The sequence below is a fragment of the Equus quagga genome, chromosome 2 (assembly GCF_021613505.1).
Source record: "Equus quagga isolate Etosha38 chromosome 2, UCLA_HA_Equagga_1.0, whole genome shotgun sequence".
Classification (NCBI taxonomy): domain Eukaryota; kingdom Metazoa; phylum Chordata; class Mammalia; order Perissodactyla; family Equidae; genus Equus; species Equus quagga.
Genome location: NC_060268.1, coordinates 111,423,859 through 111,436,753, shown reverse-complemented (window position 1 = coordinate 111,436,753; position 12,895 = coordinate 111,423,859). Strand labels below are relative to the sequence as shown.

The window sequence follows — 12,895 nt, the reverse complement described above, 5'->3', positions numbered from 1 at the left end:
AACCGAAGACTCTGTAAACACTGGACTCTTCTTGGCTAAGCTTAAATGATGCTCAGCTCTATTCTTTCCTTTTCGCTCTCCTCTTTTCCTTTGAGCATTTTTGCTGTATTGGTTTATAACATTGTTTTATAACATTATATAAGTTTCAGGGGTACATCATTATATTTCGATTTCTAGCTTTTTTTTAAGTTAAGCAGCTGATTGGTCCAGCGTTAACACTCTGTCCTGAGGTTGCTCTGCTCCTCTCCTTTCCAGACACTGTCTGGAAATGATACCAGCTCAACATAAGGTTGACATAAGGGAAGTCATACTGTAGAAAAGAAATCATATTGTAACTTTGAATGACCTCTGATTAACTAACCCAGACATGCTCTGCAGATTTTACGGCGCCTCCCAGCTGCTATAAGTTGGTAACTTTGTTCTTTTGAGGTCCTTAGGAATGTGCTGACCCCCAGGCAGAGAGCCTATGCTGACAGCCACCATCAATGACAATTGCAAGATCAGGGTATAGGGCGTTTCTCCAGTCTCTGATGCACATGCAGTAAAACAAAGGACTATCAGGAACTAAGACCAGCTGCCTCCCCAACCTGGAGACCAGTCCCCTACATAACTGGCCTGTCATCTTTGTTCTGTAAGATAGTTCTTTCGGACATTAGTTGGCCATCTTCCCCCTTGCTAGCAAGCTGTAATAAAAATTCCTTTCTCTCCTACCATCTTGCCTGTTGCGGTGGGCAGACGAACGCCATTTGGATGGTAACAGAAACAGTATTATTTACTTTTTTGTATCTACTGGAGCTTGCCAATAATTCTAGACACTTTGACCCAAGAGTCTACCCATTTTTGCAATGTCTGCCATCATCTTGTTACCGTGAATTTGATCACTTCCTCTCAGTAGTTATTCATTTTTCTCCTTATTCAATATATCCTGTATCAATTCATCATCTCATTCATGTTGTGAAACCCTGAAAGCCCGCATTCTATAATTCTTGTATCTTTTTTTATCTCAACCATATCTTTCTCTGCTCTATTTCTGCCACCCAACAATTCAGCAATATCTTAGAACTCATTGTGACTCAAATTTCTCCTGCTCCTAAATCTTTTTTTTTATGGCAGTAACATTGGTTTATAACATTATATAAATTTCAGGTGTACAGCATTATATTTTAATTCCTGTGTACATTACATCATGTTCACCACCCAAAGACTAATTGCAATCCATCACTACACATGTGCCTAGTCACCCTTTTTGCTCTCCTCCCTCCCCTCTTCCCCTTTGGTAACCACCAATCCAATCTCTTCTCTATGTGATTATTTGTTGTTGTTTTTATCTTCTACTTATGAGTGAGAGCATACGGTATTTGACTTTCTCCCTTCTAAATCTTAAACTCTGAAATTACACTCTGTGACTTAAAATTACCCTCTTTGACCACAACCATCTGTTCCTCTCTCTATGCATTCAGTTCCAACAAACCTGTCCCTGGATGGGTCCTTCTCATGCAAAAGTCATGGAATTATTGCTGTATTGACAGGCATTTTTTAAAGTGAATTCAAATGTTCATTCATTCACTCATTTAACAAATACTACTAACCACCTACTAGGTGCCAGATGGTGTGGTAGATCCAGAGAATACAATAAAACGCCCCTGCCTTCAAGAAGGTCCTTACTAGTATACCAGATAAAGGAGAAACAAATACCACAAAAGGGGCATTAGTGCTGCAGAAGGGCAACTAATGAAACACTACACAAACAGATGGAGGAGCAATAGATTCAGTTTAGGGTGTCCCGCTGAGGCAATCCATGGTGCTGGAGAGTTCAGGCAGGCCTGGTAATCACTTGCAAGTCTCCACAACATAAATAAAAATGGCATATGTGTTAGAAATGGACACTTCAGGCTTATTGTGTATAACTATTTTACTGTGATACAAACTGTTTATTAGTTTTTACTAAATCCCTTTAAAATAAAATATTGTGCTACATGATTTGGAAAACTAATTTTTTTTCCCAAATCTTTCCAAATAATCATTTGACAGCAAGTGAAAACTGAGAATGTCAAACCTATCCTTTTGTTTGTATAGTGCATTAGGAGTAATTGAAAAAGAATGGGAATTCTGGCTCTCTAATGGCTTTTAGGACTTCTTTCTTTTTTAAATGTAAATGAAGATGATACTGTTAGATTGCTTTTCAGAAACAACTAATGAAAATACCAACGGTTTTATCAATATGCAAAATTTTTAACCTATTAAAAGGAAAACATTTATATTACACTGAACCTCAAGAGCCTCTTTTTATGTCTTAAAAGACGTAAAATAGAAGAAAAGAATAATATAACAAGGAGATAATTGGAAAACATACCAGAAGAAGCTTCCAGTCTTTCCAGTCGGCTGATCAACCAGTCAAGGGAGCCAGAAAACTGAGCACAGTTTTTACGATTTCCTCTAATTAGAGCCGCTGCAAAAGAAAAAGCAGATTTTACAGTGATGTGATTTTGCAGTGCAAAATGCAATGGAAACTCATAGTAGCCCAGAAATGTTGGATCAAGAACAAAATACCTTTACTTTATGTCTAAAACATATACAAATACATATATACATACACATATCCAAAATTCAGACATTAAAAAAAGAATTGATATTTATTAATGGGGACTGAAAAAAACAGTGCTCATTAGAAAAAATATATTGTGAGAAAGTAACATTTCATACTAGGAGGTAATAACAAGGGAATAATAATGGGAAAATCAGTGTCCTGGGAGTTTCCTCACTTGAGTCCTAATACTCAGTGCTTTTAATTAGCCTTGAGACTAAATTACTTAACTTCTCTAGTGCCCAATTTTCTCACCAATATAATGCAGAAGTTAAGAGCACATCAGTTTTCCTGAAAATGTAGCACAAAATACAAGGAGATCTAACTAGTGACTATAACAGGCATGCAGAGCCAGAATTAAATGTTACCTGGAAAAAGAGTGGGAGGGCCATTGGCTACTAAGTTTCAAACCCTTTTTTCTCCCCCTGTATCCCTTCTTCCCATTTAGAGACTTCACAATGTATATTAAAGACTCAGGACTCCTGAAGTAAAGTCACCTATTCTAACTTTGGATAACCTACTGTTTTCTACACTTCTTTGACCAAAGATGGAATTCTTATGAGAACTTTATGAACTCTTTCCATCTAACTTATATACTCAATTTAAAACTTTTTTTTTTTTTAAGATTTTATCTTTTCCTTTTTCTCCCCAAAGCCCCCCAGTACATAGTTGTATATTCTTTGTTGTGGGTCCTTCTAGTTGTGGCATGTGGAACGCTGCCTCAACGTGGTTTAATGAGCAGTGCCATGTCCGCACCCAGGATTCGAACCAACGAAACACTGGGCCACCTGCAGCGGAGTGCGCGAACTTAACCACTCGGCCACGGGGCCAGCCCCCTCAATTTAAAACTTTTAACGCTTCAGGGGCCGGCCCTGTGGCCCAGTGGTTAAGTCCGCACACTCCGCTGCGGGGGCCCAGGGTTTCACTGGTTCGGATCCTGGGCGTGGACATGGCACTGCTCATCACGCCACGTTGAGGGGGTGTCCCACATGCCACAACTAGAAGGACGTGCAGCTAGGATACACAACAATGTACCAGGGGGATTTAGGAAGATATAACAGAAAAAAAAAAAAATTGGCAACAGTTGTTAGCTCAGGTGCTGATCTTTAAAAAAAATAAACTTTTAATACTTCAAAATTATACAATTCTTTCAAAGCAAATCTGGTAAATATTTTACATAAATTCCACTCTTATACCCATGGGATTGTTCAGAAACAGTGTAACTGTTTACAACGGGTTGGTGAAATTTTTACATAAAACAATATTTAATGGGAAAAGATACTGCCATAAGAAACACCACTATTTAGAATCTAGTGGTGCTAGGAAGCAGTGTACAGAACTGAAGTTTGAGGAATACTGCCTGTTTATCTCCTTGTTAGGAGCAAGATGGAGAAGACCCTACAGTGACAGAGCACAATTAATCTTAAAGACTTTCTTCATATTTCCTCTTTCCAAAAAAAAAAAAAAAAAGTCATTACCTGACCTAAGAGTAAGAAAAGAAAAAATGACAGACACAACAGGAAGGCTTCTATTCTTACAACTGTCTGAGAAGAGCACTTTTGTGTACAGAGCCCCCATAACATTTTTACAAAGATTAAAAGATGATGCACTCAATTACTTAGACTCTTCTCTATCTCTGGGAACAGCAGCTCCCAACAAGAGCCAGTAACCAGCTACACACACATGAGTGCCGAGTGTCAGGGACAAGTGTCAGTATGAGGTGTAGCAGAGGAATGAGGAGCCCTATATGCTCGGCAGGACTTCTAACTTTAATTGTACTAATATCTGTTCCTCACTTAGAACAACAGCCATTGGGGGAGAGGATATGGAGAAATTTTTTAATCTTTATAGTCTCATTTGTTTAAAATTTAACTCACTCTTTTCATTTTACCTCTGGTTTTTAAAATTAAAGATATTAAACATTTTCTAGAGGTCAAATGTTAGAGAGAAAGTGATTTTTGAAGAAACTAATAATGCAAGAAGAATAAACAATGGGAGATTTAAGAAAATCATATGGTAGGGGCTGGCCCCATGGCCGAGTGGTTAAGTTCGCGCACTCCGCTGCAGGCGGCCCAGTGTTTTCGTTGGTTCGAATCCTGGGTGCGGACATGGCACTGCTCACCAAACCACGCTGAGGCAGCGTCCCACATGCCACAACTAGAAGGACCCACAACAAAGAATATACAACTATGTACTGGGGGGACTTTGGGGAGAAAAAGGAAAAAATAAAATCTTAAAAAAAAAAAAAAATCATATGGTAAGCCACAAAGAAAACTTCATTAAATTTACTGCAAACAGAAAGAGTACGGACCATGTTCTCTGACAACAAGGTAATGAAACTAAAAACTAGTAAGAAAAGCAGAAATAAAAATAAAACCCAAGCACTTAAAAATTTAAATTCTCTCCTAAATAATCTTGGAGTCAACAGAGAATCAATACCACAATTACAGGATATCTACTAAATATCAAAATAGGATGCCTCCTAACACAGCCAACGGTAGATGGTCAAAACTATACTCAGAAAAGTCTACTTTAATTGCAAAGCAACAGGGTGAAATATATTAACTAAACATTCTTTTCAAAATATAGAAAAGAATATCAAATATAAGTAAAATAGTAAAAAGAAATAAATAGCAATAAAGGAGAAAGTAATAAATTAGAAATAGTATAAGTAATCTAGGTAATAAATTAATATACTAGACTTGATTAATAGAATCAAGGACTTTTTTTTAATATAAGATTAATACCAACGACTTTCATCAAGAAGAAAATCTAGGAAAAAGAATAGTCTCCAAATATATATATATTCACCAAAACTAACCCAAAGAGAAAAATCCAAAAGAGAAAATCTAAATAGAATAATAAACCATGAATAACATTGAAAACTATGTCAAGACCAAAAGCTTTTTTCTATATTCAAGAAATAAGTAATTCTATACTAAACTATTCCAAAACAAAGAAACTAAGGAAACCTCTCTACTTATTTGACAAGGACAGTATAACTTTGATATCAACGCCTAACAGAGTATGTATACAAGAAAACCAGAGAGAACTCTGACCAATGAATATAATTCTATAAATCTTATACAAGGATGGTATTTACAAATCATATTCAGCAGTATATTAGCAATGTTAATCCAAGTGGGGGTTCATTCCTCCAATGAGACAGAAATGTACAGCAAACTGTTAATAAGTGAAAGATATGATGATCTCGACAGATGGAAAATGTATACGTTTCTAACAAAAAAATTTTAGACTCAGTAAAATAGAATGCCTCCTGAACATTACCAATGTATGTGTGTGCACACGTGTGCACCTGCACAGAATGTTTCACAGATAAATGAAGTGTGCGAAAGAACAGAATTCAGCAAGTTAGTTAAGAAGAAATCAGTTAAGTAAGTTTCTGAAGGAATGGAAAACTATACAGAAAATTACAAGGAAGCTCATCACAGCACTGTTTATAACAGTAAAATATTGGAAACAGCATGAGTGTGGGCTAACTAAATGCTGACACATCCCTTCAGTAGGGTAGTATACGCCCACCACAACCTGACAAAGGTTTATAGTTACTGCCAAAAAAAGATGCCCACAACACAGAAGTCAGTGGAAACAAGTGCTATAAAAGAGTATTCATAGTACGACCCCATTTTTGTGAAGTGCATGCGTATACTCAATAAAAGTGTATGCCTACCATGGAGAAACTGGGTTTTTTAGAATATTTCTTAGAGAATGAGAGCAACTTTTTGAGAAATACATCCTGTAAGTGCCTGGGATGGGACACTGACAAGTGGGAGACTGCTCTCCCTGGGTCAAAAGGGGACATTTTCTTATCTCAAAACAGGAAGGAAGATGAATGGAGCAAGGAGGAAAAAGGGTCATGCTCTGCGATATGATCCTTCACAGGGACTCTGAAGCCACAATAAATTCTGTAAAAAAAAATCACAAATACACAATAAGAATAGCAGTTTGTGTGAACCTGTGAGGAGGGGATGTTCCACAGCCAAGATATTTTGTAACCTTTGAGAAACAAAATAATGAAAAAGCATGAAAGTGGGAATAGTAACCAAATAACCCCCCAAATGTACAGACATCAAAGCGAAGCTTAAGTCTGTCTCAGTTCATGAAATTGGAGTCTGGACAAAATTAACTAAACCTTTGGGGGTGGAGGGCCACAGCTGATGTCTTAGTGGTCCAGGGATTTGCACATGCATGCACACACATGTGTGCATGTGGCTGGGTGAACGTGTTATATGTGTATAATGTTATGTAGAGAGTCAAAGACATGTTTTTTGTTTTTTTTTTAAAGATCAGCACCTGAGCTAACAACTGTTGCCAATATTTTTTTTTTTTTCTGTTTTATCTCCCCAAATCCCCCCTGGTACATAGTTGTATATCTTAGTTGCAGGTCCTTCTAGTTGTGGCATGAGGGACGCTGCCTCAGCGTGGCCTGATGAGCGGTGCCATGTCCGCCCCCAGGATCCGAACCAGCAAAACCCTGGGCCACCACAGCGGAGCGCGGGAACTTAATTAACCACTCAGCCACGGAGCCAGCCCCCAAAGACATGTTTTTTAAAAGGTTACATACTAAAATGGGTTGTCAAGTTTAAAAGCAGTGTCCACCTTCTTTTTCTTTTATCTAAATTTTTTATAATGAAGTTGTATTAATGTCAAAATCAAACAGTACAATAACATTGCTTTCCTTTCAAAAAGAAAAGGGAAAACAGCAACATCAGTATCTATAGTGACAACTGCTATCAGATGTCTCAGAATGCCACTCTCAAGTCCAAAAAACAGCGACCTTTAATCTATATGGTGCTTCAAGTACAGAAACAAACTCAAGACAAATGTCCTTTCCTCAATGCAGGACAAGTACATTAAACCTTAAAATTATCTTAATTGCTGGCTAATTGGCCTTAAAGACAGTTAAGACCTTGCATCCTCCATATATCACTATTTTTCCTCATTTATTTAAGAAATACTAATGTAAATGCATCAGGCATTATGGTTGGGAATGTGAATATGAGCTTGAATAAAAAGTGACTATAATACAAGGTTTGCAGTTCTTCTGCTAGCATATTTTAAGCTCTTGTAGATCTGACACTCTGTCTTATTCCATCTTTGCCCATTGCCTGAAACTTAGAAGATATTCTGTAACATAGTGAATGAATGAGTAGCATTCAGTCTCTTTGGATAAGAATGTCAGGGGTTAAGCGTAGTACCACTTACAATACTATAAAAACACTCTGAACTCAGCTCTTATGAAAGAAGTGCTAGTTCACTGAACCAATTTTTTTAATGTTGAATAACTAGTTAAATCTCTAAACTTTATCCAATCAGAATATGAAATGCAAGCAATATTGGCAATGCAAAATTAATACTGTAAAAAATACTCTATTCTGCATTTCTCATTAGTATCATAACATCCCTTTGTCCTCATGCTTTAGTGTGTTAAAGACTCCAAATTTCTCAAAATATTCATAGAATCAGAAAATTACAGATGGACTGAGATGTAAAGAAATTCCAAGAAAACTCTCACTTCTAAAATTTATTCAGCAGATACGGATTACTTGCTTTGCATCAGGCACTGTTCCAGGTGCTGGAGATTCAGCAGGAAATCAAAGTTCCCTGTTGGGGCTACATTCAAAGTCTGGAAATACTAAATGAAAGGCCGTAAACAGCACAGACAAATGAGGGGCTGATAGAACCAGAATCCAGAAAAATTTTAAAATTTTCAGGTTAACAAGTGGATGTTCCTAAGTCTTAAAAACCCTAAAAAAACAAAAATAAACAAACGAAAAAACTGTCCAGAGTGGTGTTGAAGACTTGAAGTGCCTAGTGCCGTGGAAACTTCTTGGAGAGCTAAAGGAGCTGACCCTGCAGTTGGGGGACCTTGTGGGCTCAGGTCTGATGACTCCTGCCCAGACAGGGTGAGAGGAAGAGTGACTGGTTTGGGTGGATTGGCTACATGACCGCGTTGGGCGTGTTTCCCATGGATCCTGGGTAGACAGCGCCTCTGCGGCGTCATCCCAAGTCTATTCAATAAGGCCATCTGAGAAGTAGGAAGACTTTAGGAAAAAGAGGCTGGAGGTGGACTACTAGCTGCACAAGAGCCAAGCAAGCAGCTGCAGACAGCCACCCAGAACAGAAACGCAGGTGCCCTGTCACAGGAACAGGGACTCAGCTAAGCACTTCCAACATGCCCACCAGAGAAAGTCGGCTCTCAGCCGCTGCTGGGCCTCCCACGGATGCCAGTTTTAACCTTGTGGCAGAGGAAGAGGGTGCACATCCACACAGCCAAGTAAGAACTGTGCTAGCTTCTCTCCTGCCTCTTTACCCTGATCAGGAGGCAAACAGCAGCTTCCGGTGGAGGAGAAGGTGAGTAGAGACTACAGCATGTTCACACTCACACAGCTCGCAGCGGAGCCAAGACTGAAAGCCAGGCAGTTTTGATCCACTCTGTGCTCCGGGCCTAGGCTATGCTGCCCCCCACCACAATCTCGTCCTGCATAAATCCTCTATCTGGAAGAGGTAAGAAGGGTGGGGTCCTGGTAGTGTATAAGCAGATTAAGAAAATAGGTATCTCACAAAATTGGTTACAAAAAGGAATTTCCATTAAAAATATATTAGTGACTGTCATTGTCAATTCATAGACATGAGATTATCACCAAGTCAAAAAATAATAATGTGTTGTGTTTATAAAGTATCTTTCCAGGATTTCCTAGAGAACAAGATAAGAAATATCTGTACGCACAAACGCCAGAACACCTGTCATGGGTGCATTTGAAGCCAATGCCCTCCTTTTTCATCTCTTGACTGCTTTTGCCAGTGTTTTAGGACATTTAGGAAGAACTGTCTTCCCTAGACACTGAGAAAATGCTCTGGATGGGCAAAAGTCCTTAACTGCTGTGTCCTGTCTTAGTCTTTAAGGATTCAGAAACTGGTAACTTCTGCCTTCCTAAAAGAGCAGCAGTCTAGCCTATTTGTTTTATACTTTGAATCTTCATAAAATGAGTATTCATAGAGAGAGACTGCCAAAGAGACATTTCTCAGACATCTTTAGACAATTATCCTGGCTTGCAAGCCTCCTATAGATTAATTGTGCGGATGTCAGAAAAGATGTATGAAAGCATGCCACAGCCATGCTTTGCAAACTAGGAATATCGGTGTCTCTAGGATCCTTAGGTCTTCCAAATGGCAGGCTCATAAATCTACTTTGATCATTCTCTGCCTAAAACACATATTACATATATCCATGTCAGATTGTAAAATTGTTATAGATTATCATTCCCATCTTCTCCCTTTTCTCTCCATGCTAAATAAACTGCTGAAGAAAAAGAAGAAGGAGGAGGTTTATTTCACACATAACCCCAAGAGAGAATCTACCATCTACATATTTGGAACAAAGGAGAGGAAGCATAACAAATGTGGAGTTACTGATACTGAAACTAAACTTTTGATAGCTGGGTAAAGATGGACAGTGAGACATAAATATCTTATTGAACTCCAATTATCGCTGTAGATCTGAGACTTTTCCAGCCAAACTGAAGTATACATTTCCATATACATGGCTACCTATTTTATGATTATACTGACTTCAGTAAAAACTATTGGCAGCAGATGGTTCTTACCTCAACATAAGATTTTATTCATTATTTTTTTCTGATCATGAAATCACTAAGACAATAAAAACAGAAAATCAAGAGTAGTCAGAGGAATATTTAAGCCACAAAATCTTTCATAATTCTATTCACCTGAAACAACCACCATTAAAACTACCATGTATGTATTGAGAGAGATTCTCTTTACATGTACCAATATATAAATATTCTATTTTATCTCTCAACTGGAGTTAATATATTAGCTTTTCCTTTCATCATCAATTAACTAGCATTAAACATTTAGGCTAACTACTTTTTTCAATTATAAAAGTAATATGTGCAAACAGATTAAGAATAAATATGTAAGAGAACACACAGAAAAGTAAAATATTTCTCTCCCAAGAAGCAGCCACCTAATAGTTTTCTGAGCATTCTTTCATAAACGTCCAATGTATACTCAAGAATGTATCTCTACATATTTTTAGTTTTATGTAATTGAAATCTTACTATGCATACAGTAAACATCTTGCTTCTTTTTTTCACTTAATACCATATCCTAGATTGCCATACTAAAAAGAAAAGGAATCTAGCCTGTTTCATACAATTTTCCAAGTGACCTATTTATCTCAATTTTCACTGATAACATAGTATTACACCATATAGGCAATCTATTACTTATGTAACCAATCCCCTGTTGAGAGAAAAATTCTTTTCAATTGTATGCTATTTATAAACAATTTTGCAGTGGACATCCCCTCCACAATTGTACAAACATATTTCTAGAATACATTTTCTGAGAGCAAAAAGATATATACATTTAAAGTTTTATGTATACTGTCAACTGAAATTTGTTTCATTTTTTAACTTTCATCAATTTATACTCCCACTAAGAAGATATGACCCAATATTTTCCCTACTGACGGGTATTATCACATTTTTTATCTGTGCCAATCTAATAAGTGAAATATGATTCTTATTTATTATTTTAATTTGCTTTTCTTTATTTGTCATGTTGAGAATCTTTTATTTATTGTTCTGTGAACTACCTGTCTCTATCCACTGCCTGGTTTTCTATTAGATGATATTTCTTTTCCCATGGATTTACGAAAACTCTTATGTATTATAGAAACTGGGCCTTTGTCTTTCACATAGATTGCATATTTTACAAAATTCCCTTCTGCTTTTTTTGTTTTGTAATGATATTATTATAAAAGTTTAAATTTTTATGTAGTCATACAATTTTTGTGTAGTCAAATTTATCAGTCTTTTATTAATTACCTATTAACATTATTTAACGATAACTTGTGTTGAGATGGTCATGTCAGTAAAGTCAGTAACTGCACAGCACTATGGCTAGCTTGGTGATTTACGTCTGTCTCTCTTACTCAAACATAAACTCCATGAAAGCAGGGACTATGTCCTGGTCACAATGTCCCTCATTGCCCAGATTAGGGCATCCCTCATAGCAGGCATTCAATTAATCTTTGATGAATAGATAAAGCCTCTATTCAAATCCAGATCCACTGGACTCCAACTCCATGTTCCCCTACCATGACAGAGTCTCTGTTACAAAGGACACCCCTCAGGAAACTGTACCAGGAATTAAGGGAAGACACTTGGGAAAAACAGACAAAAAGGAAAAGGAAACTTTCCTGAAGAGAGGCATTAAAAAGAGAAAACTTAGGTGTGGGGGATTAACAAAAACACTCTCAGGAGTAACAGTGTGAAAATACAGAAGTTAAAGTTAAGGATGTGTGTGTTTCTATGGAAGCTATGTTCAGAATTTATGTCTCTTGTTGCATGAAAAAATTAGTTTAAAAGCCACAAAATATGCATGTGCCTGAAGTCAATGTGTGTTATTTTAGTAGCATTTATAGTTACTGTTATCCTCCTTTAAGATGTGAGTTTTAGGGGATTCTAATTACTTCAATTCTAAGCAATGGCTCCCTTAAATCCTTTCTTAATCAAATGAGATGTAAATAATTAAGAAAATATAGACTTTATATATATATACACACACACATATATTTTATATATACATATATATTTAAACATCAATATATATTTACTGTATATAAAATCTTTGATATAAAATCATTCCTGATATTCTGGAAGGATAGAACTGGATTGGAGGAAAGGCCTGGAAGAACACAATGCTGAGTGACTTGAGACAAAGCAAGTGAGGCCATAGGTGAGAAGGAACAGACCAAACATTGGCCTGAGTACTCCAAAGACTAGAACAAGAAGTGTAGACCAAGTAACGGAGGCAATGAAAGTTCATGAGGAAGTGTGTGAGGGCTCCCTGGAGTCTGAAACAAAGATTGATGGAGAGAAGGGATGGAGGGAGAGATATGCAGCAGAAATCTTACAGCATCCAACTATCAATGCAATCTCAAGAATTCATATCTCAGGTATTTACTGAACACCAGCTATGCACCAGATGTGGAGGATACAGATGTAGAAGAGGCGTGATATTTGTTCAGAGAATGGGTGGAATAATAGAATACAAAATTTTCAGCCGGGAGGGAACTATGAAGAAAACTATTTCCTCCATTTTCTGATAAGGAAACCAAGAGCTAGCTGTATGTGCAATAATCACGATGCTATGCCTTCTATCAGCTCAGCCAGGACTTCCCTTGTTATAGCCAATAGTTTCAAGTGAAGTTTCTTTTCTGAGACACATTTAAAAGGCAAAAACAACTACAAGAACAAA

At 37.2% G+C, this 12,895-nt stretch overlaps 1 protein-coding gene across 4 annotated transcripts in view; it reads right to left on the bottom strand.

The window, feature by feature from the left end:
- The window catches only part of RYR2 (ryanodine receptor 2), a 678,741-nt gene that overhangs the window by 312,282 nt on the left and 353,564 nt on the right, over nucleotides 1-12,895 (bottom strand). For all 4 annotated transcript variants that reach the window (XM_046653495.1, XM_046653496.1, XM_046653497.1 and 1 more), the window contains exon 17: nucleotides 2,354-2,449. In XM_046653495.1, the coding sequence (XP_046509451.1) occupies nucleotides 2,354-2,449 (96 nt within the window). The remainder of the gene's footprint in view (nucleotides 1-2,353; nucleotides 2,450-12,895) is intronic.